Below are 22094 nucleotides of genomic sequence, written 5' to 3'. Positions count from 1 at the left end.
ATTGCGGAGCCACCATCAGTCAAAGGTCGATTTGGCGGAGTGGACCTTGGCGCGTCAGGGATGGGGGAAACCGCTCCAGCTCAGTGGACCCCCTCAAGAACCCCAAATTGAGCTTTTGGGGGGCCTGGTCATCCGGCGGGTGCAAAAAGTGGGCTCCTCCCTCCTCGGTAAGGTTCTGTTTTGAGTCCCCGAGAGCGAGGGAGTCGGAGCCCCAGCGCATTGGATAAAGACGCTTCCCCTGACAGCACGAAGCTGCAAGACTGAGCAGAATCAGTGGTCAATTCTTCCAAAGCAATCTTTAAATTCAAGGATTACACCATGAGTAATCTATATTGGCTTTAAAAATTGAAGGAATTGGCTACGGTTGGAAATCTAAATACGGAAGTCGATCTCCCCCACTGAAAGAAGTGAGAAGCAGTTACCTTTCCCGAAGCCGGAAAGATTTTTAGGAAGTCTTAAATTTCCAAAGATTGGACTTAAATTCTTCTCTTGAGGCAGGGTAAAGGGGAGAAGAGCTGAACTTAAGTAAAATCCCTGTAAAGACTTATTTTGGACTGGGGAAAGTCCCCTTGTATGCTGGAGTCGGTACCCTGGAGGGATCAGCGACCCATCATTATGACATCACAAAAGAAAGGAATTTGTTTACCTCTTTTTTTCCAATTCAATTTTATTTACGGTCACAGACCAGCTCACATACAGAATCAAAAATCATAAAACTCAATGGCGTAGCATTAAAATTTACACAGCAGGGACGGTACACGTGTATATATTAGAGCATTTAGAATATGTAAATTAAAACTGGGTCACTAAGATATAACCTAAAATTGCCATTGGGGGCCTTGATCATTGTGGTGACACTGCTTGTTCCCTGAGTTTTATGGCAGTCGCACAGAATTTGGCTACTTTTATCGTAATTTCAGGGTCCTTATCTTCTACAAGGAATTTTAGGCATTGGGATTCGGATTCATTTGAGAAATTTTGTATAACAGGAGAAATGAAAACCCGGCGAATGTCATTGTAGAAATGACAGCGTAGTAAAACGTGGGAGGCAGTTTCTACCTCCGACATACCACAGGGGCAGACTCATTCCACATATGGTTTCCCTGCGAATCTTCCCTGCAGTAAAGCAGATGGCAGTACATTAAATCTAACAAGGGTAAATGCCCGTCTGTATTTAGGTATTTGTAATTTTGACAAATACTTTGCTGGGGAAAATCCTCTCCCATTATCTTTAATGGCTGGATGTTTATTCATCTCGCTCACATGGCATTGCAGTTCCTCATCCCAAACTCATTGGCGGATTATTGCTGTTTACCTCTTTGAGGCTGTGAACTGTCAGTAGTGAAGAGAACACAAATTACATGATAGTGAAGAAGAAGAAGAAGAAGAAGAAGAAGAAGAAGAAGAAGAAGAAGAAGAAGAAGAAGAGGAGGAGGAGGAGGAGGAGGAGGAGGAGGAGGAGGAGGAGGAGGAGGAGTTTGGATTTGATATCCCGCTTTATCACTACCTGAAGGAGTCTCAAAGCGGCTAACATTCTCCTTTCCCCTCTTCCCCCACAACAGACACCACAGCAGTGAACAATAAGACTGCTAAATGTTTTCTCCACAAATGGCTATAAGAGTACTAAGGTATAACAAAGAATAGAGAATGTTAATTTGCAACCAGTTTGGATATAACTTTTGTTTCTGAAGTTTGAAGATTCAAACTGCGCCATATCCTGTTTTGCAACCTTGGCTGTGCTCGTGAAATCTGAGACGTGCAAGATGCCAGTAGACAAAATAGCACCTGACTTTCCTGATTTCCAATAGGAACTTTAAAAATTGTTATGGGAAATTAGAAGCGGTGTACAACAGAATACAATACAGATTGAAAGGATAAACCAGAAATGTGTAGAAATCGAGGGGGGGGGTTGGACATATCAGAGTCCAGAGAAAGAAAAGAAAGTTGAACATTTAGTTGTGTTGGACAATACAATGCAAATGATCTTAAAGAAGAGATGGAAGGGAAAGATCAAACTGTTGGAAAAAATCATCAAGATTCAGCATGGAACATTGTTCTCTCAGTGAGGGGGGGGGGAGCAAGACCTATGCCTGGGTCAAAAGGTTTTTTTAAAAAGAATTGGGAAAAGTTCAAGTTGATGTAAAACAGCATCGAAAACAAGTATGCAACATTGTTCTCCCAGTGAGAGAGGGAGAACAGGATCCATACTGGGGTCAGAATCTAAGGGGAATAAATATTGTCAAAGCATTGAAAAATGGTAATTCTAGTGGTTGGCATCATGGTGCATTTAGAGAATTAGGGGGGCAGCAGGGGGAAAAGAAGGAAGTATGGCTGTTAAGTCATGATAGAGTGGGAGTGGGGTGAGAAGGAAAAATGGATATTATTTTCTGATTGGTAAAGATGGACCGAAACTGGATTGCTCTACGAAACTTGCTGAACCGTCTGGGAGACTCGGAGTCCAGGGGAGGGGGAGTAGAATTAGATGTAAGTGCTTAAATGTTATTAGGATAGAAGAAGTAACGTTTTAATTTATGGATATTTTGGGGAATTAGTTTTAGGCTAAGGGGTGAAATAGAAGATAGATGGTTGGGAAATCAATTATAGGTTAGAAATAATTGATGAAATGTTGAGGGATAATGAAGAGGAAAATGTTAATGAAACAGGGGAAGATGAAAATGTATAAGTTTTGGAAAATGATTTAAGACATAATATGAAAATGGCTAAAGATGGATTAAAAATGGACCCAGTGAGGGGGGAATTGAAGAAGTCCATATAACAATGTTAAGTAAGTTAGATAACAAGAAATATTGTTGTTATTGTTATTCTTTTTTTCTTTTTCGTATTTTGTATTTTTTCATTCTTATAAAATGAATAAATATTATTTGAAAAAAGGAAGAGATTAAAATTATCCATCTGAGCTTATCAACTGATCTAATGCATATATGCCACATTCCACCCATTTCTTCCAAAAAGAATGTCTCTTGGTCTTCCGATCTGGATTATCTCACAAGGTAAATTTAGCATGAGCATTTGGATCAGCTGGTAGCTGAAGAGCCAATATACATCATGTGAACTGGCTTATTTACATGAATGATGACCCCGAACCTCCCCAATTTGCTTTGTTATGCAAGGAGCTATCGTACATTAATGTATTTGCAGAGGATGTGAAACACTCCCAAAGGCAGAGGATGTGAAACACTCCCAAAACAACCCCTTTGGTTTGGTTTGTTAATCAGAAAATCAAACAACAGAAACCATTATTTAGATAATAAATAACTTGATGCCAACTTTGCTGCCATATACACCCGGACAACACCATCACTGGCCCCAACAACATCAAACATACCATCTCAGGACTATTTAATTACTCATCTTCTAACATTGTGTATGCCATCAAATGCCAACGGTGCCCTTCAGCTCTCTATATTGGACAAACAAGCCAAACCCTACGCCAAAGCATAAATGGACATAAATCTGACATCAGGAATCACAAGACGGAGAAACCAGTAGGAGAACACTTCAATCTCCCAGGACATTCTATACAAGATCTCAAAGTAGCTGTTTTATTACAGAAAAATTTCAGAAACAGACTGGAAAGTGAAGTTGCTGAATTGCAATTCATTACCAAGCTTAAAACCATGGAGAGACCTGGTCTGAATAAGGACACTGGATTCTTATCTCATTATACATGATAAAGCTTTCTTTAGCACCTCAGCCCTTGCTTTTTCCTACAAGACCAATTGCAGTCGTTAACAGTCGTTAACAGTCATCAACAGGTTTACCACTCCTATCAGCCAATCACCCATTCCCACCACCCTTCTGAGTAATACCCCTCCCCACCCTCTGACTTCACATAAGGGTCTGGTGACTTCTGTTTCAGTGTATCTGAAGAAGTGTGCATGCACACGAAAGCTCATACCTATGACAAACTTAGTTGGTCTCTAAGGTGCTACTGGAAGGATTTTTTAATTTTGTTTTGACTGCATCAGACCAACACAACTACCTACCTGTAACTTGAGGCAACCCTGTAAAAGCTGGAGAGGTGGGGAAACAGTCAAGTTCATCCTGCTGGCTCTAACTTCTCAGGATTGTCTCCCGTGTCTTTTCTGCTGATTAGAAAGAAGGCCTTCAATAACCTTCTGTGCTCAAAGCAGATGCTCTACCACTGAGCTGGAGTCCTTACCCAAAGGAAAACTGTCCAAACTGTTGCAATCTCATAAAGGTCATAGAGATGGGGAAATTGAGTTAGGCAAGCGGGCCAGACCAGTTCTAGCCTCTGATAGGCACCTCTCACATCCTACCTTTATTTAAGAAACTATTCGGAGGATGTCTGGCAATGCTGCTGCTGCTGCTGTAGCATGATGCTGCAGAATATGATTGGTTATTTGGGACACTTAAATGAGGGAGTGGCTTGTTGACCACTGGGGTTGCATTGGACTGCATTGAGGATTTTTCCTTATAAGTATCAAGTAGTCAGGGTTCAGAGCACATAGAAGCAGGAAGTCTGTGTGAGAAAAACCACCTTGCTCAAATCAACCTTGCATTCTCAATCACTGTCAAACTTCAGGCAGAACATTGAGTACTTTGCTGGAACTCCCACTGCAGGAAACGGATCATCATATGATCTATGAAGGTAACATACAATACTATGTTTTAAAATGTTTGTTTGTTTTAATCTGCGAGTTGCTTTTGCCATAACGTTTTCCTGCTTTTCTTGCAAACACCTATTGAATTTCTTAAATCTTAACCTGGTATGTGTGCTTCTGGGCCAGGGGGGTCCAAAAGCAGCCATGAATACTTTCATTAGCCCAGTGAATGTTAAGAAGTGTACTTGTGGGGTCTGAGCATACATTTGAGGTGATCCTATGCAAAGAACTAGGTAAAAAAAAAGGTTTAAAAAAAGGTAAAGGAGCCCTGGACGGTTATGTCCAGTCAAAGGTGACTATGGGGTTGTGGCACTCATCTCGCTTTGAGGCCAAGGTAGCCGGTATTTGTCCAAAGCAGCTTTCCGGGTCATGTGGCCAGCATGACGAAACCACTTCTGGTACAACAGAACACTGATGGAAGCCAGAGCACACGGAAACGCCGTGTACCTTCCCACTGCAATGGTACCTGTTTATCTACTTGCACATGTATTCCTTTGAAGTGCTGGGTTGGCAGGAGCTGGGACAGAGCAACATGAGCTCACCCTGTCTTGGGGATTCGAACTGTTGACCTTCTGATTGGCAAGCCCAAGTCTCAGTGGTTTAGACGACAGCGCCATTATACCCATTGCAACTGTGGTCATTCCTTTCAGTTATTAACCTGTTTCTCTTATGTACAAAGTGATTCAAATCAATGCTTCAAATTAGCCTTTTAATGGAACCCCACCTTGAGATTAAATTTGCCTGAATTTAAACCAATCCACTCTTGATTAAAACAATGTCCATAGACTGCCAGACCACAACTCCAATTTGTCACAGAAATATTATTTTAAATTGGGAAAGTCTGCACTATTTGCCATGTCAGCAAACCACATCACTTTCATAGGGTGAGATGAAGATAAACTTATTATTAGCATGGAATTCCGGGCTCTTGCTTGCCAGTCAGACATTTGAATCATGCAAATTGAACAAATAACTACTGACTGGTGAGCTTGGCATTGATACCAGGAAAGGTCCTAGAACAGATAATGAAACAGACTTAGAAAAGGATGCTGTGATTACTAAAACCCAACATGGGTTTCTCAAAAACAAGTCATGACAGATGGATCTCATTTCATTTAAAAATATATATATAAACTTACAAGCTTGGTGGATCAGGGGAATGCTGTGGATATAGTGTATCTTGATTTCAGTAAGGCATTCTGCATTATATTCTCCATATATACCCTGTTTCTCCTAAAATAAGACATACCCATAAAATAAGCCATAGCAGGATTTCCAAGCATTTGCGCAATATAAGCCATACCCCGAAAATAAGACATAGAGATAGGCGCAGTTCTGGAGGGCCCCAAGGAAGAGGCGAGGCTGGACGCGTAATAAAAAGTAAGACATCCCCTGAAAATAAGCCACTGTGGGGTTTTTTTTTTAAAGGAAAAATAAATATAAGATGGTGTCTTATTTTCAGGGAAACATGGTATATGCAGAGAAGCTGGTAACTTGTGGGCTGCATGAGATAACTGTTAGGTTTATTTGTAGCTGGTTGACTGACTGAACTCAAAGAGTGCTCATTAACAGCTCCTCACCATCCAGGGGAAAAGGGGGCAAGTGGGGTCTGCAGGGTTCTGTCCCCAGCTTGTTGTTGAGGGGATGCTCATTAAATTTGCAAATGACACCAAACCGGGAGGGGGAGCTAATGCTGCAGAATACAGAATCGGAATTCAAATTGACCTTAACAGGTTGAAGAACTGGGCTCAACCATAAGGAGAAACATAAGGTTCTACACTTAGATAGGAAGAACCAGCTGCACAAATATAAGATGGTGGACGCCTGTCTCATGTGTCTGTAGGTTGGCAATTGTATGGAGCCTGGGGTAGTGGCAAACAAAGCATGCTTAACCATGGCTGGGGAGTTCAGGCACAATGCCAAACAACAGTTAAAGCAAGTCCTGGTCTGTAAGGGAAGCACTCTGTGGTTTGCTGCCCAAAACAAACCATGGTTAGTCTGCACTAGGTTCAGACATTCAAACAAACCACATTCTGGCTCAACAAACCACAGATTGGCTTTATATGCAAACCAGGCAATGACTATATCGGGTCCCCAAACTACGGCCCCCGGGCCGGATGCGGCCCAATTGGCCTCCCAATCCGGCCTGCAACGACCCCCGCCGCCCACTGCCGCCGCCCGCTCTTACGACGCGCGGCGTGGCGACGATCTTTAAAATCGGCAAAAAATCGCCGAAAATCCTTTGTGTGCATGCGTATGGGCCTCTCCTGACCCAGAAGAGGTCATTTCCGATGCATTTCCGGGTCGGGGGAGGCCCATACGCATGCGCACAAGCGATTTTCGGTGATTTCCCCCCGACCGTGTGCGTGTGCGCATGCGCACGGGCGCGCACTCCCCCGCCCTCCGGCCCGCTGCGCGCGCACTCGCCTACCCTCCGGCCCGCTGCGCGGTAAGTCTGGGGACCCCTGGACTATATTATTGTCACTGGATTTAGTAATGGAAATATCATTCTTTACAGGTTACTTTCAGGGGAACACAATGCCTCATTTTAATCTGTATTTGATTTTTGCTGGACTCTTAGCTGTTGCTAACTGTCAGGCTGGTCATGCAGGCAATTTACCCTATGAGAAGATAGCTGCAGGGAATGCTGAGTTTGCCTTTAAATTCTACCGCCAGGTTGCTCCAGAGGCTCGTAAGAAGAACATTATATTTTCTCCTATAATTATTTCCATCCCCTTTGCTTTGCTGGTGCTGCCAGCCAAATCTACTACGCGGAGTCAGCTTTTGTCAGGACTTTGCTTTAACCAGACAGAGATCAGCGAGCAGGAAATTCATAGAGGTTTCCGTCATCTTATCCAGGAGCTAAAGAGTACTGAGGCCGAAATCCAGCGAAGCATTGGGAATACAATTTTCCCAAATAAGAAATTTAAGCTGTGGGAAAAGTTATTGAATGATGCCAAATATTTTTATCAGGCTGATAAAAATATCACAGAGAACAGGAAATGCAAGCTACTGGACAACACTTTCCTGTTCTTTTTTTTGGGGGGGGGGGAATACACCCAACCTTTTATTTCATAACACATTGTAACAAATTACAATAGATTTAATATTTAAAATATTAGATTTAGCAAGCATCAAAATTACTCTCGTGTGTGTGTGTGTGTGTGTGTGTGTGTGTGTGTGTGTACGTGTACTAACCTTAGCCTGGTTATATAAATATATATTCAATAGGCACAAAAGAGGTTCCAATGGAGTTTAATATTCAAAGTTCTCAGTGAGTACAGGTGTTACCATCTGCTAGTACTGCTTGAAAACAAACACAAATATGTCATGTACAGCGGACACAAATAGTGTGCATGCCTGGTGTATGTAGGAGGACACACTAGGCCCACAACTTTATTAACATTTAAGAGAGGAGACCTGCCATGAACACTGAATTACAATGGGGCGGGATGAGGCCACCTAGTGACCTCCTCCCTCCCTCTTGTGGCGGATCAGCTTAAGCTTCAGTTCAGAGACTGAACAGTAGGAACTTGGCCAATTATTAATCTTCCCAACCATGCTTAAAGTTCTCTGGTCCCCAAGTCTCATTCCCCCTGAAGTGTCTACAATAGTCCTTTTCACCTTCTTGGCACCTCTTCATTACCCAGACTGCCCCGTTAGCTGCGATCAGTTATTCATGGGAAGGACCATAGCTGAGTCATAGAACACATGCCTTGCATGGAGAAAGCCTCAGGCCACATCTCAAGGCCGGACTGGATTTCAAGGCCTTTGCCTGAAATCCATGTGAGCAGCAACCAGTCATGGTAGACCAGGGATGGCCCATCCTGCTTCACTGCCTGAGGCGAAATGGGAAGGTGCTTCCCCACAGCTGTCTTGACACCAAAGCCCACCCCCACCCCCTGCGAAACCTTCCTTATCTGGGTTCTAGTTAGCTCTCAAAAGATATTTGCGAAAGCTGCTGACACTGCTTCCATCACTTCTCCGTTGGTGGCAGGGTGGGTACAGCGCCCACAAGGGCACCACCTCTTGGGTTCCACTGCCCAATGAAGATGCTTCAGCCCATTGCATGGGCAGGCTGGCCCTGTTGTCAACAATACTAGGCTAGGAGGGTCAATGGTCTAAATCAAAAGAAGACTCCTATATTTTTATCCCTGATTTGTCCCTTAGAAAACACTGCAAAGTAAATAAATTCCCTCATGGATTGGCAGTAAAACCAAAATAAAACCTGACCTGAAAAAAACTCAGGGGAGTGGTATACATTTCTATGCAGCCTGTTTGTGATGATCTAAGTCTGTACAGTCATACCTCAGGTTAAGTACGCTTCAGGTTGAGTACTTTCAGGTTAAGTACTCCGCGAACCCGGAAGTGTTTACTTCCGGGTTCCGCCGCTGCGCATGCGCAGAAGTGTTCTGCGTGCTTCGCGCGTGCACAGAAACCAGTGTGGTGTAGTGGTTAAGAACGGTAGACTCATATTCTGGGGAACTGGGTTCGTGTCTCCGCTCCTCCACATGCAGCTGCTGGGTGGACCTTGGGCTAGTCACACTTCTTTGAAGTCTCTCAGCACCACCCACCTCACAGAGTGCTTGTTGTGGGGGAGGAAGGGAAAGGAGAATGTTAGCCGCTTTGAGACTCCTTCGGGTAGTGATAAAGCAGGATATCAAATCCAAACTCTTCTATCGGCACTTTGCGCGTGCGCGGAAGCGCCACTCAGGTTAAGTACTTTTTGGGGTGCGAATGGCACCCCGGAACCAATTAAGTACTTAACCCAAGGTACCACTGTACTGTAAATGTTAATTTTTTTCACCTAAAATACTGTTTGATTTATTTTATAATACAGAACATTGATTATTGCCTTCATTTTATGGATCAATGGTCTCGTTAGACAGTAAAATTAGTGTTAAATTGCTTTTTTAGGGGGTGTCTGGAATGGATTAATCCACTTTCCATTACTTACTTACTTTCTTTTTTTTAATAATTTTTATTGGATTTTATCAAGAGATTACAAAAAGAAAAAAGAAAAAATACAAAACCAATTTAACCAATCTTATTCTCCCCAAATTCTTCACATCTCAATAACAATTAAGGTAGATAAGAAAGAAGAAAGTGAAATCTTAACAACCTCTGATTCTACTTTCAATAGGAGAATAGTACTTCACTTTCCAAAGTTAATGATTTGTGGACACTATGATCTTAAAGAGACACTAAGTAGAATGGGTATGACTGAATTATTCACAGACCAAGCAGACCTCTCTGGAATTACTGGGAAGCCTGAGGTGAAGGTTTCTAAGGTAGGAGAATTGTAAGAATTGAACATAAGACTCCACATTGATATGTTGCTTTCTGGGTCAGATATATATATCTGAAGGTTCAAATAAAGTTGAGGTTTAGAGTACTTATATCTCTCTTTGAATGTGGCACCACAAATGAAGATTGTTCCCTTGTAAGCAAAATCCATGTGCACAGTGTCTTCTACATGAAAACAAATACAACTTAAAATAAACTTGTGTGATTTTTCACATGTGGAAGAGTGCACATTTCCTTCTATCCATAATTCATCTCAATAGATGAAAAAATCATGTATGAAGCAATTCTAAGATACGATCTCTAATGTGGCAAGGCTGCCCAGGCACCCTGCTCCTCAAGCTTCTATACCAGGCATCTCCAAACTTCGGCCCTCCAGATGTTTTGGACTACAATTCCCATCTTCCCCAACCACTGGATCTGTTAGCTAGGGATCATGGGAATTGTAGGCCAAAACATCTGGAGGGCCGAAGTTTGGGGATGCCTGCTCTATACAATACCCACAACTCTTTAAAATGCTACACTGACTCTGTGTTGGGAGCAGCATGGGGCTCATTGGTGTCATGGGACACAGAACATTGGAATCACGCATCATTAAGGGTCATTTTGGAGAGGAGAGATCATAAGGAAACCTTCCCAGTTTCTTCCTCCAGGCTAACTGGTGCAAGATGGCACTTTACACACACACATGATTGGTTGGGAGGGTGAGATCAAGAGATCATGAGTGTAAGAAGTGACAAGAGGATGAAGTCTACAAAGACTTTCAATGAATTCCTCTGAAGGAGCAGGAGTCTCTCATATACAGTCATAAGTACGCTTCGGTTTGAGTACTTTCAGTTTAAGTACTCCGCGGACTCATCTGGAACGGATTAATCCACTTTCCATTACTTTCAATGGGAAACTTCACTTCAGGTTAAGTACGCTTCAGGTTAAGTACAGACTTCCAGAACCAATTACACTCATACTTCGGGTTAAGTACGCTTCAGGTTGAGTACTCCGCGGACCCATCTGGAACGGATTAATCCACTTTCCATTACTTTCAATGGGAAAGTTAGCTTCAGGTTAAGAACAGACTTCCGGAACCAATTGCGTACTTAAAACGAGGTACCACTGTACTTAACTCTGGGTCACTGTCTGGTACTAATGGTTGCTTTCTTTCTTTACAGGCTATTCACCAAGCTTATTTAAATGTCCATGAGAATGGCACTGAAGCTGCAGCCGTCACTTTCATTGAAATTACACTTACGTCCATCCCGCCTGAAGTTAAACTAAATCACACTTTCATGTTCTTAATTATGGACATGCTTACTGAGGCCATCTTATTCTTGGAGAAAGTTGCAGACCCCACTAAGAACTAAGAAATCTTCCTGCAGCGCTGGCAGTCGAGTGCTGCTTAAATATATAGCTTGAGTGAAAAGATGCTTAGATTTCATTTACTATGCTTGGGCTGTCACTGTCACTCCTTCTAAAACAAATTAAATGCTGATGTGATACACGGAAATCTATTAAAGCACTTTGTGTTTCTTTCTGCAGCAGAAAACACATAGGTAATCCAAAAGACGCATGCCAACCAGTATGTTCCCCAAGATCACAATCTTGAAAAACATGTCATCAATTGGATGAAAGGATAGTATGATCTTGACAGCAGCATCTCAGTCACCGCATGACAAGTTTGTAGATCAGAGGAAGGACAGCAGTGCCATCAAATATTCCCTGTTCCTTTATGCCAGGGAAGATGAACCTTAGGCTATGGGGCTGAATGTAAGCCTCTGAGACCCTTTATATCTGGTTCTTGGGAGTCTCCCAAGGTCACACCCTCTCCCCAGGCACACCCCCTACCAGATCTCCTTTGTGCCCTCCTTTAATGGTTTGGGCTGGCTGGAATGTGCCCTTATATGTCTTATAGGGTCTCTTTTTTCCATTGATAGAGGATAAAGAGAGGACCGCTCACCTTTTCCAGTGGGTAGCATTGCGGCTGGGCATTCAGGAACCAATAGTGCTCCAGCGTGGGGGTGGAGATCAGCACTGCCTTTGCGTGTATCCGTGGCCGCGTTGTCAGAGTTGGGCGGGGCCATGCTCAGCTGGTCCTGTTGGGCAATCAGCGCTGGTGATGGGCAGGAGATTTAACTGGGGTGCATCTGGGGTGCAGGTGAAAGTGTGTGTACAAACTAGCCTACTGTACAAAGGCAAACGTTGCATTCATTGCTCCCACTTTCATCTCTGGTGCTGTGCCCTCCACCACTGAGAGAGCCCCAAAGGGGATTCATGTCTCTCCTCCGCAAACCTACATAACGTCATTTTAGCTCTGCATTGCATTCCTATTTCCAACACACACATCCCGTACCCATAGGGAAAAACAGTGATTGGGGAAGTACTGGGAGACCATCCTTTGAATGAGGATAGGGGATGTGTCTCCCTTTTCATCTGTGATTTGTTGGAGGCTGTGATGGTTTCCAGTAAAATACCTATTTTCCCTTCTGTGCAGGCTTCTCAGAAGGCTCTTCTCGGTATAAATGAAAGTGGCACCGAGGCAGCAGCTGCTGTCGTTATGAGCTCTGGGGTTGGAGCTGCTCCTGGCCCCTCTCCCATTCCTCTGGTCTTTAACAGGCCATACCTTTTTGTCTTAAGGGCATCAGATGGGCCCATACTTTTCATGGGGAGAATAGTAAACCCAGCTCATCCATGAACATAAGGGGACCATTCCGAGGCTTCCAATTGTCAGCTTTCTTAGTCACAAAAGAGGGCCCCCCACTTTGTTCTACAGATGCATTGCAATCAGCCCAATATCAAAACTAGCAGTTGATTTTAAGGATGACTATGCCACTGACTGCAAATTAAATGTAAAAGAAAGTTGATTGTAAAACACTGGTTATTGTAAGTATGTGAAATTCATGTGCCTCATTTCAAATGTGTAGCATGTTTCCTGCCCTGAAAAAGACCTTAGTAGAGTGCTAAATCCTATGCAAATGCCAACATATTAAAAATGAAGGCTTTTAGATGAAGAGGGGAGCCTCAGTTGCCACAGCAAACATATAAAGTCAAACCTCGGTTCCTGAATGGCTCTGCTTTGGAACATTTCGGGTCCTGATCACCAAAAACCTGGAAGTAAATGCTCTGGTTTTCAAATGTTTTTCAGAAGCTGCAGGTCTGGCATGGCTTCTGCTCTTGCAACCAATCCGAAGCCGTGCTTTGGTTGTTGAACGTTTCGGAAGCTGAATAGGCTTCCAGAACAGATTACATTTGACAACCAAGGTTTGACTGTAATGACATTCAAAGTACTGGCCGTGGTACTGACATAAAACATCTTGGCCAGCAGCTGGAAACTGTAACAAAAACTTTATTCCAGCTGTTCGCCTTTATACTCTTGAAATTTCTGCATACTGTAAAGACTTCACTGTGCCTGTTTTAACACTTCACTATCTCCCTTACTGGAAGGGAGACACTCAGAATCTTTTCTTAGAACCAACATGTCTGCTTTTGTCAATTGGGCATTGAAACAGTTGAGCCCATCCTATATAATAAAGTCCTTGTGTCTCTGCGTCCAGTTTTCCGTGTGTCCCTGGGTTACTGCGCATGTGCCCCAGGGACACAGGGATTGGAGGCAGAGACAACCACCAACCGCCGCTCCGCCAACCGCCGCACGGCGCTTCCTCGGCTAACGCAAGCAGGCAGACAGCCCGCCTGCTTGCCTTCCCCAAGGAAGCCGAAGCGGCAGCGGGTGCCTAGGGAAGGCGGCTTTGGCTTGGCGGCGGCGGGAAGAAGGGGAGGAATTCCTCCCCTTTTTCCCACCGCCGCCAAGCCAGTCCCCGAGCTGAAGTGCGGCGCGGCAGGGGCTTTTCGCCATTTGCCTTCCCCAAGCTAAGGGGGAGGCAAACGGCGAAAAGCCCCCGCCACGCCGCAATTCGGCTCCGGGACTGGCTTGGCGGTGGCGGGAAGAAGGGGAGGAATTCCTCCCCTTCTTCCCGCCACCGTCAAGCCAGTCCCCAAGCCGAAGTATGGCGCTGCAGGGGTTTTCGCTGTTTGCCTCCCCCTGGGGGGAAGGCAAATGGCGAAAAGCCCCCGCTGCGGAATGACTTGGCGGTGGCGGGAAGAAGGGGAGGAATTCCTCCCCTTCTTCCCGCCACCGCCAAGCCAGTCCCGGAGCCGAATTGCGGCATGGCGGGGGCTTTTCGCTGTTTGCCTCCCCCTTAGCTCGGGGAAGGCAAACAGCGAAAAGCCCCCCCCCGTGCCGCAATTCGGCTCCGTCCCCCGCGCGCTTTGGCTTGGGGAAGCAGGCAGGGAGACGGCAACAGCCAGGGAAGCTGTGGGCTGTTGCCGTCTCCCTGCCTGCTTCCCCGAGCCGTAGCGCATCGGAGTACAGAGCCGAAGATCGGCGGGCGCTGTTTGCCGGGGTTGACAAGCCCCGGGATGCAGCGCCCGCCGATCTTTGTGTGACAGGCGGTGGGGAATGCAGGCAGGCAAGAGAACAAGCGCCTGCCTGCCTGCCTTCCCCGCCGCCAGTCCCCCAGTGCTCCGTGCAGTGCTGCTGGATGCCAACATGGCAGGCCGCTTCCTTGATCTGGCGGCCTGCCGGATCGGCGCTGATCAGCGCTGCGTGGAGCACCGGATCGAGGAGCCGGTCTGCAGAGTCAGCGCCCAGCAACGCCGCACGGAGCATCGCCTCCTCAATCCAGCACGGCGTTGCTGGGCGCTGACTGTGCAGACCGGCTCCTCGATCCGGTGCTCTGCGCAGCGCTCACATGTGTTCTAGCGCCCGTTTATTTAACGGGCTGAAGACACTAGTAGTACTATACAGCTCATATTACAAACCTCAGGCATTACCTGTACATAGGCCAACATTCCCTGGAGATGTGGAGCCTGGATAACAGGGGTGGAGGCAGAGTTACACTCCTCCCAGTAGGTTCTCATGGGGTGCCACCTTTCATAGGGATCCCGTGAGATCCATCAAGGGCCTGGGCTTTAAAAGGTTCACCATGAGGGCTCAAATACCAGGAACAAAACTTTGAGGTCGTAGTGGATTGCTTCATGAAGATGTCAACCTATTGTGTGGCTGCTGTGGAAAAGGCAAATTCCATGCATGCTTTGGGATCCCTAAACAGCTTGTGACAGAAAATGCTTCTCAGTTTATAGCTGCAGATTTTGAGCAGTTCCAGAGTATGACTTTGAACACATTACTTCCACATTGCTTCCAGCCCACAATATCCACATTATCCTAAACTAGGGACTACAGGCTATAGTCCTGCACAACTCTGGATGAGCACACAACTTAGGACAACTGTTTCTGGCTTGAAATTAAATTCACATCAACATGGCCTAATATAAGGAAAGTTGCAGAGTGGGACACAAAGACTAAAGAATCCAACATATACTTTTACAATAATCACTATTCTGCTAGTGGACTATCTAACTTCAATCCAGGAGACCCTGTTCTGGCTAAATTGGACAATGAAAAAAGATGGAAGACTCCAACCAATGTGAAGAAGCACTTGTCACTCAGTTCCTATGCCATCAAGACCAATGGAGAATTCATTAGAAATCATGGCTATCTATAGTTAATGCCAAAGACTGCACAAATAGAAGAAGAGATCCCCTGTGAACCCTTAGACCAGGGTTTCCCATACTTAGGTCTCCAGCTGTTGTTCGACTACAACTCCCATCGTTCCTAGCTAGCAGGACCAGTGTTCAGAGATTATGGAAGTTGTAGTCCAACAACAGCTGGAGACACAAGTTTGGGAAACCCTGCATTAGGCTTAGCATCAGGAGATCTATCTGTTGAAATGCAGAGGGATAGATTAAAAAACTGTTCGGCACTAGACAAGGATGTTCATTATCACCATTATTGTTCATCACGGTTCTGGAGGTATTATTGAATAGATTAAGAGAAGTCTCAGCTATTAAAGGAGTGAAAGTAGGCGCAAAAGAATTTAAATTGAAGGCCTTTGCGGATGATTTAGTTTTAACTTTGGAAAACCCCAGTGAAAGTGTTGCAGAAGCTATAGAGGAAATCGAGAGATTTGGACAGTTGGCAGGATTCAAATTAAATAGACACAAAACAAAAATGGTGGTTAAGAATATGAAGATGGAAGAAAAAGAGAAATTACAACAGGAATATGGAATCGTAGTGGCGAAAAAAGTACAATATTTAGGAATATGGATGACAGCAAAAAATATCAATCTATTTATTTATTTTTATAATAATATTTATTGAATTTTCCAACAATACAAATCAGAATACCTTCAAATCAATTTTATATCTTCAACAAAGAAAAAAAACAACAAAAATGAGAAAAAGAAGAAAAAAAGAAAATACAAAAAAGAAAAAAAGAAGCACACTGAAAAAAAAAAGAATTAAACATTCAATATGTAAACCACTGTAATAAACTTAGACTTCCCCGTTCCGTCCTTCCCGAGTCTTGTTAATATCCCATTTTGGCAATTTTCCTGATTCTTTACATTTATCCACATATCTCAATTAAATCTTTATAATATCCACTTACATACAATCCCTTCAATTGCATTCCCCACACTTTAATTCTATAATAATTCCCTTCAGCCTCATGTTTTCCCTAAAAATCTCCTCAAATCTCTATTTTTAACAGTTTCTAACCAAAAAAAAAACATTATTTTACAAAAGATCACCCTCCTTCATCCGGGTGCCCTTCTCTGGATGACCCGACCAGCATCTTTAAACAGTCCGATTTTAAACCGTATTATCCGTCTCTTATTTGTAATGTCCTCTGGCAATCAACCTATTCCGTCTCTCATCCACTCCAACCCCCTCTCTTCTTCCCAGCAACCCTTCTGTCGCCCCCATTGTTCATGTCCTTCTTCCGGACCTACCCTACCCTCTCTCACTGAGGAGGTTCGAATCCGGGCCATCGCTTGCTTCTTTTTTCCTGGAGCCAACTCTCCTCCTCTCACTAGGAGAGACAGCTCCTGGATTTTTTTAGGCATTGGAGCTCCTTGGTAGCAATCTAGGTCCTGTGCAAGCTCTCTCACCGCTTGCACTTCGATCTCAAACTTTTCCTCTTCTTGTTCTGTCAACTTTGTATCAGTATTCTTATCATCCTCTAGTTCGTCCTCTTGTTTTTCTTCCTTGTCAATGGAGAGAAGTCGTTGCTGTGTCTCAAGACATGACTGTGTAATCCTTTTGTATTCTTTTACTCCTTTTTTTTAAAAAAAATATATTTTATTAATTTTCCAATTAAAACCAATTATATCACATTCATTATTTCAAATTATACACATATATATATCAATCAAACCGAATGTTATGCCAAATCATCTAAAGAATTTTTTATTTGGGTTCCCATGCTTCAAGAAATTGGGGATTCCTCGCAACCGTCCACTGCCGTCTTTTTTCTAAAGTTCAAATCGTCCTCCAAGTTCATAATAATCCAGATCTTCCCCTTACAGTCACATAGATGTTTTCCACTTTCAACCGATTGTTTCCCAGCTGCTGAGATAAATATCAAACGAGGTTTCACAAATGTTCTTTCTCCTGTGTGGGTTAATCAGTCCAGCCTCCCCATAAATCTTCTTAGTCTGGAGCTCCCTGTTGCGTCGAAGCAGCGCCATCTTAAAAAGCTCAAATCACTTTCGTTTTCTCTCATAGCCATGAAGATTAACGATCTTTATAAAATTTACAGCTTTTCCAGGCAGAAGACCCAAACATCAAACCATAAACTCTTGGTAAATTAATGGATCTCCTTGCCCTATAGCTGAACTTAGCTTCAGGTCGCTGCTCCAATTCAAAGTGCGTCACAGCTCATAAATCCTCCGAACGCGTCCAGGACTCCTTCCGTCCGACTAGGGGGGGGGGGCTTTTCTCATCGGCAACTCCACATCTTTAAAAAATATGCTCAGTAACAACAGTTTATAAAGTTCAACTCACACAGTCTTTTGCTTCTCTTTCACTCCAAACAAGCCAGGACATCGCGTCTGGGAAGGTACGAAGTAACTCATATGAAGAAAAATAAAACTCCATTCCCTTATCGCTCCGTCCCCATCAATCCTTCTTCCAGATGATATACAGCCTTTTACTCCTCTCCCTCAGCAGCATAGATTTCTCAGCAGTAAACAGCGCTTCTTCCCCTCCTTCTGAAGTATGTCCATAGATTTAAGCCTAATTATCTTCTTTAACCATGGAAATCCCCGCCATGCAGATTAGCGTCCGGGAGTCCTGGCCCTCGTAAGTGCTTTTCAGCCCAAGCTCCCCCCACTCCATAAACAGTCGGAGTGGGTCTGGGGGCATCGCGGGCCAGCGACCCCTCTCCGTAACCCCCGGAGAGGGTAGGGGGTTGCCATTTACTCCCCTAGCAACCGCCAAATTCCTTACGAAGGTCAGAGGGATGGAAAACAGGTCCGCCATTCCTGCCGGCGGAAACCGGAACCCCTTCTTTTACTCCTTCAAAGATTTCATAGATTTTTTCCCAGACTCTTTGTATCCCATTCTCTCCCATCTTGTGATGTTGTTTTGTCTAGGGATTTCCTTTGTCCTCTCCAATTTCAATATGGCGATCAGGCAGAAGTGTCGGAGACGTATCTTAAACTTCGCCAGCCGGGGCTCCAGATTCCTGCCCCCGGTTTCCAAAGGGGTCGTCAATTAGCAAAATAAACCCAATTTTGCAGAAATCCAGTCTTATATCCTAAAATCGTCTCCCCTTGGCTCTGCTAACCACAGGGGAGAGCTCCTGCTTGCTATTTTTAGGTAGATTCCAAGTCCTGTTCCAGCTTAGTAGCTGCAGGCTCTGTAATTGCATCTAGAGAATCTCAATGAAGGGGGGGAACGACCTCCGTCATCTTTAAATTCCTCCCCCAAGTCCGAATTATTTTCAATTTAAATGTAAAATCTTACTTGCACGTCCAATTTTGATTCTGGAGGCATCTGGTGCGCAGTTGGTGTCGGCTCGGAGCTTTGCGCCGCAGAGTGAGTGTATTGTCCCGAGGCTCCGTCGCGCGCCGCCTGCTGACTTCGCCCCCTAAAAAAGAGGGGTTACTCGCAGCGGCTGCGACTTCAAGGAGCTCTGCCGGGTGCCATGTCCCTGGACAGCCCAGTCCAGGGGTTCTCTGGGGGGCCACCTCGCTCGGATGACCTTCCCCCCCCCTCTGCAACACTCGGGGATCTCGGAGATTGAGAATCCCCCGCCGATCCCAATGGCTACCAGACCGGAAGTCAAAATATCAATCTATTTAATGACAATGATGAACTAGTGTGGAAGGAGATAAAGAAAGATCTAGAAACATGGAATAGAATGAAGTTGTCGTTCCTTGGAAGAATAGCAGCAATTAAGATGAATGTATTACCCAAGATGCTATTTCTATTTCAAACGGTACCTATAATTAAAGGAACAGGACAATTCAGAGAATGGCAAAAAGTTTTATCGAGATTTGTCTGGCCGGGGAAGAAACAAAGAATAAAATATAAAATTTTGGTGGACAGGAAAGAAAGAGGTGAATTCGCCATGCCAGACTTGAGGATATATTATGAGGCGTCCTGTCTCTGTTGGCTAAGAGAATGGATAACATTAGGAAACACAGATTTATTAGATTTGGAAGGTTACGACAACAGATTCAGATGGCATGCTTACCTTTGGTATGATAAAAAAAGAGTTCATAAAGTTTTACAAATCATGTGATAAGAAGGGCTTTATATGAGGTGTGGGAAAGAAACAAGTTGCTGTTAGAAACAAAGACCCCATGGTGGATTTCACCAGTGGAGGTGTTGACGGTTAAAAAAATAAATATGGAGGGGAGGAGGGCCACTTACGAGGAGATACTGATGAAATCAGAAAAGGGATGGAGGTTGAAACCTTATGAGGAAATTAAAGAAACGTTGACTGGATGGTTGCAATACCACCAAGTAAATGATGTTTTAACAAGTGATAAAAAATAGGCTTTGAGGATACTGTCACGGTCCGGTCGGCGGGCATCAGGACCAGAGGCAAGATGGTGGTGAAGAAGCAGGGTCGAAGGCAGAGGCGAAGGTCCACGGGGCACGAAGCAAGGCGAAGGCAAAGCGAGGGTCCAGGAACAAGAAGCAAGGCGAAGGTCCACGGGGCAAGAGCAAGGCGAAGGCGAAGCAAGGGTCCAAGGAGCAAGGAGCAAGGAGAAGGATCCAGGAACAAGAAGCAAGGCGAAGGTCCACGGGGCAGGAGCAAGGCGAAGGCGAGGCAGGGGTCCAAGAAGCACGGCAGCAACAAGGCAAGGGTCCAAGGAACAGGAGGCCAGATGCAACCAGGCAGGGATAGGGTTGCTGTGGCAAAGAGCTGAAGGGAAATGCTGGGCTTTTATCCCTCCCAGCTCCTGCCACCAGGTGCAGTGAGATCTCAAGTGGCCTCACCTGGGTGATTACTCCTTGCCTCTCCAGCACAAGCTGAGGACTTCACCTGTGTGGCCACGCCTTGCTTCTCCAGCACAAGTTGAGGCATGCCCCAGTCCTGCAAAGCACTACAGGCCCCAGAGCCTGACTCCTGCCCATACTCCTGACAGATACAAGGTCCAAATTTCAAATAGAATTGTTGGAAGGCAGAGTAAAATTGTTGTCAAAAATGTATGATTTGTTGTTAGAATGGTATACGAAAGATGAATTGACAAAAGATGTGATGATAAAATGGGCAAAAGACTTTGGGCATAATATTGAATATGACGCGTGGTTGAAATTGTGGAATCAAACATTGAAGTTTACTACATGTACTGCCCTGAAAGAGAATGTTTTGAAGATAATGTATAGATGGTATTTAACACCAGTGAAATTGGCTAAGATGTACAGAATGAGTAGTAAATTATGCTGGAAATGTAAGGATAAGGATGGTGAATTTTATCATATGTGGTGGACATGTGAAAAAGTTAAAAGATTTTGGGAAATGATATATAACGAACTGAAAAAGATTTTAAAATACACTTTCCCCAAAAAACCGGAGGCCTTTCTATTAGGTCTTATAGGAGAGGAGATTGCAAAAGGAGACCAAATATTATTCATGTATGCGACAACCGCGGCTAGGACTTTATTAGCCCAAAAAATGGAAAACTCAGGAGTTACCGAAGATTGAGGAGTGGCAGACAAAAATGATAGACTATGCGGAATTAGCAAGACTGACTTGCAGGATCCGAAACCAGGGAGAGTCAAGGTTCCAAAAGGATTGGAGTAAATTTGTGGACTATATGGAAAGGAACTGTAGAAGTTTAAAGACACTTGCAGGACTGAAATAAATCCTACGAATTGACTTTAAGTAGATGGGACAAAGGAACTGTGAGATAAGAGTGGGTACAAAAGCCGAATGAGGGGAAGGAGGGAAGTCAAAGCTCGGCAGAGCAAAGTGAAGTAAAATAGTTGAATACATGTTAAAAAAGAGGAAATTTTATGTTTATTGTGTGCTGTTGTATTTGTTTGTTTAATGTTTTGTTATTGTTTAATGTGGTTTATTTGAAATTTTAATAAATTGTCTTTTAAAAAAAGATTTAAAAACTGTTCAACAGCCAAATGTTTTACGCATTAATTCATTCTGAGGTCTATCAATAACCAGCCGTATGTTTTATTTCTAATGTAGAATTTATATAGCGCAGCCTGCAAGTAACTGGAGGGAGGAGATGTAATGTAGTATTAACTGTTATACTGCTAAATAAAAAAAATTCCTTCAGTAGCACCTTAAAGACCAACTAAGTTTATATTTTGGTATGAGCTTTCGTGTGCATGCACACTTCTTTCGTGTGCATGCACATGAAAGCTCATACCAAAATATAAACTTAGTTGGTCTTTAAGGTGCTACTGAAGGAATTTTTTTTATTTTGCTTCGACTCAGACCAACACGGCTACCTACCTGTTATACTGCTACTTCAACTACAGGTGGCACTGTGTGCAACTGAAGCAGTGAGTCATGCTACTGTTGTAGTTTGTTCTAGTGCAATAATGCTGTTTCTCTATTAAGTAAAAAAAATGGCAGAGCTGTGGAAGAAGCAAGAAGGGGCATTGGAAATTTAATATGTCTGTTTTTCACCTTTTGTATTGTACTCAAACAGCTCCCCTTTCCATTCCTCAGGTACTATGTGTAATCTTGGTGCTACAGGTATGTGTTGCATTCAACCTTAAGTGTCATGTTCTACGTAGTAAATTAAAACATATATTTCATATAAGAACTTCCATCA

General features: G+C 43.9%; 2 protein-coding genes across 2 annotated transcripts in view; both read left to right on the top strand.

Moving 5' to 3' along the window:
- The first annotated feature begins 4497 nt into the window (after nt 1–4497).
- Nucleotides 4498–22094, top strand: part of LOC118079138 (alpha-1-antichymotrypsin-like) — a 28422-nt gene continuing 10825 nt past the window's right edge. The window contains exon 1 of the mRNA XM_060282864.2: nt 4498–4633. The gene's annotated coding sequence lies outside the window, so the exon portion shown is untranslated. The remainder of the gene's footprint in view (nt 4634–22094) is intronic.
- LOC148687725 (alpha-1-antiproteinase-like) lies at nt 7185–11308 on the top strand. Its single transcript, XM_088661059.1, has 3 exons — nt 7185–7579; nt 9790–9937; nt 11117–11308. Exons 1-3 carry the CDS (start codon nt 7185–7187, stop codon nt 11306–11308), a joined length of 735 nt encoding a protein of 244 aa, XP_088517185.1.

The sequence above is a fragment of the Zootoca vivipara genome, chromosome 1 (assembly GCF_965207765.1).
Source record: "Zootoca vivipara chromosome 1, rZooViv2.hap1.1, whole genome shotgun sequence".
Taxonomy (NCBI): Eukaryota; Metazoa; Chordata; class Lepidosauria; order Squamata; family Lacertidae; genus Zootoca; species Zootoca vivipara.
Note: the sequence above shows the minus strand (reverse complement) of the source record. Positions and strands in the feature narration are given on the sequence as shown.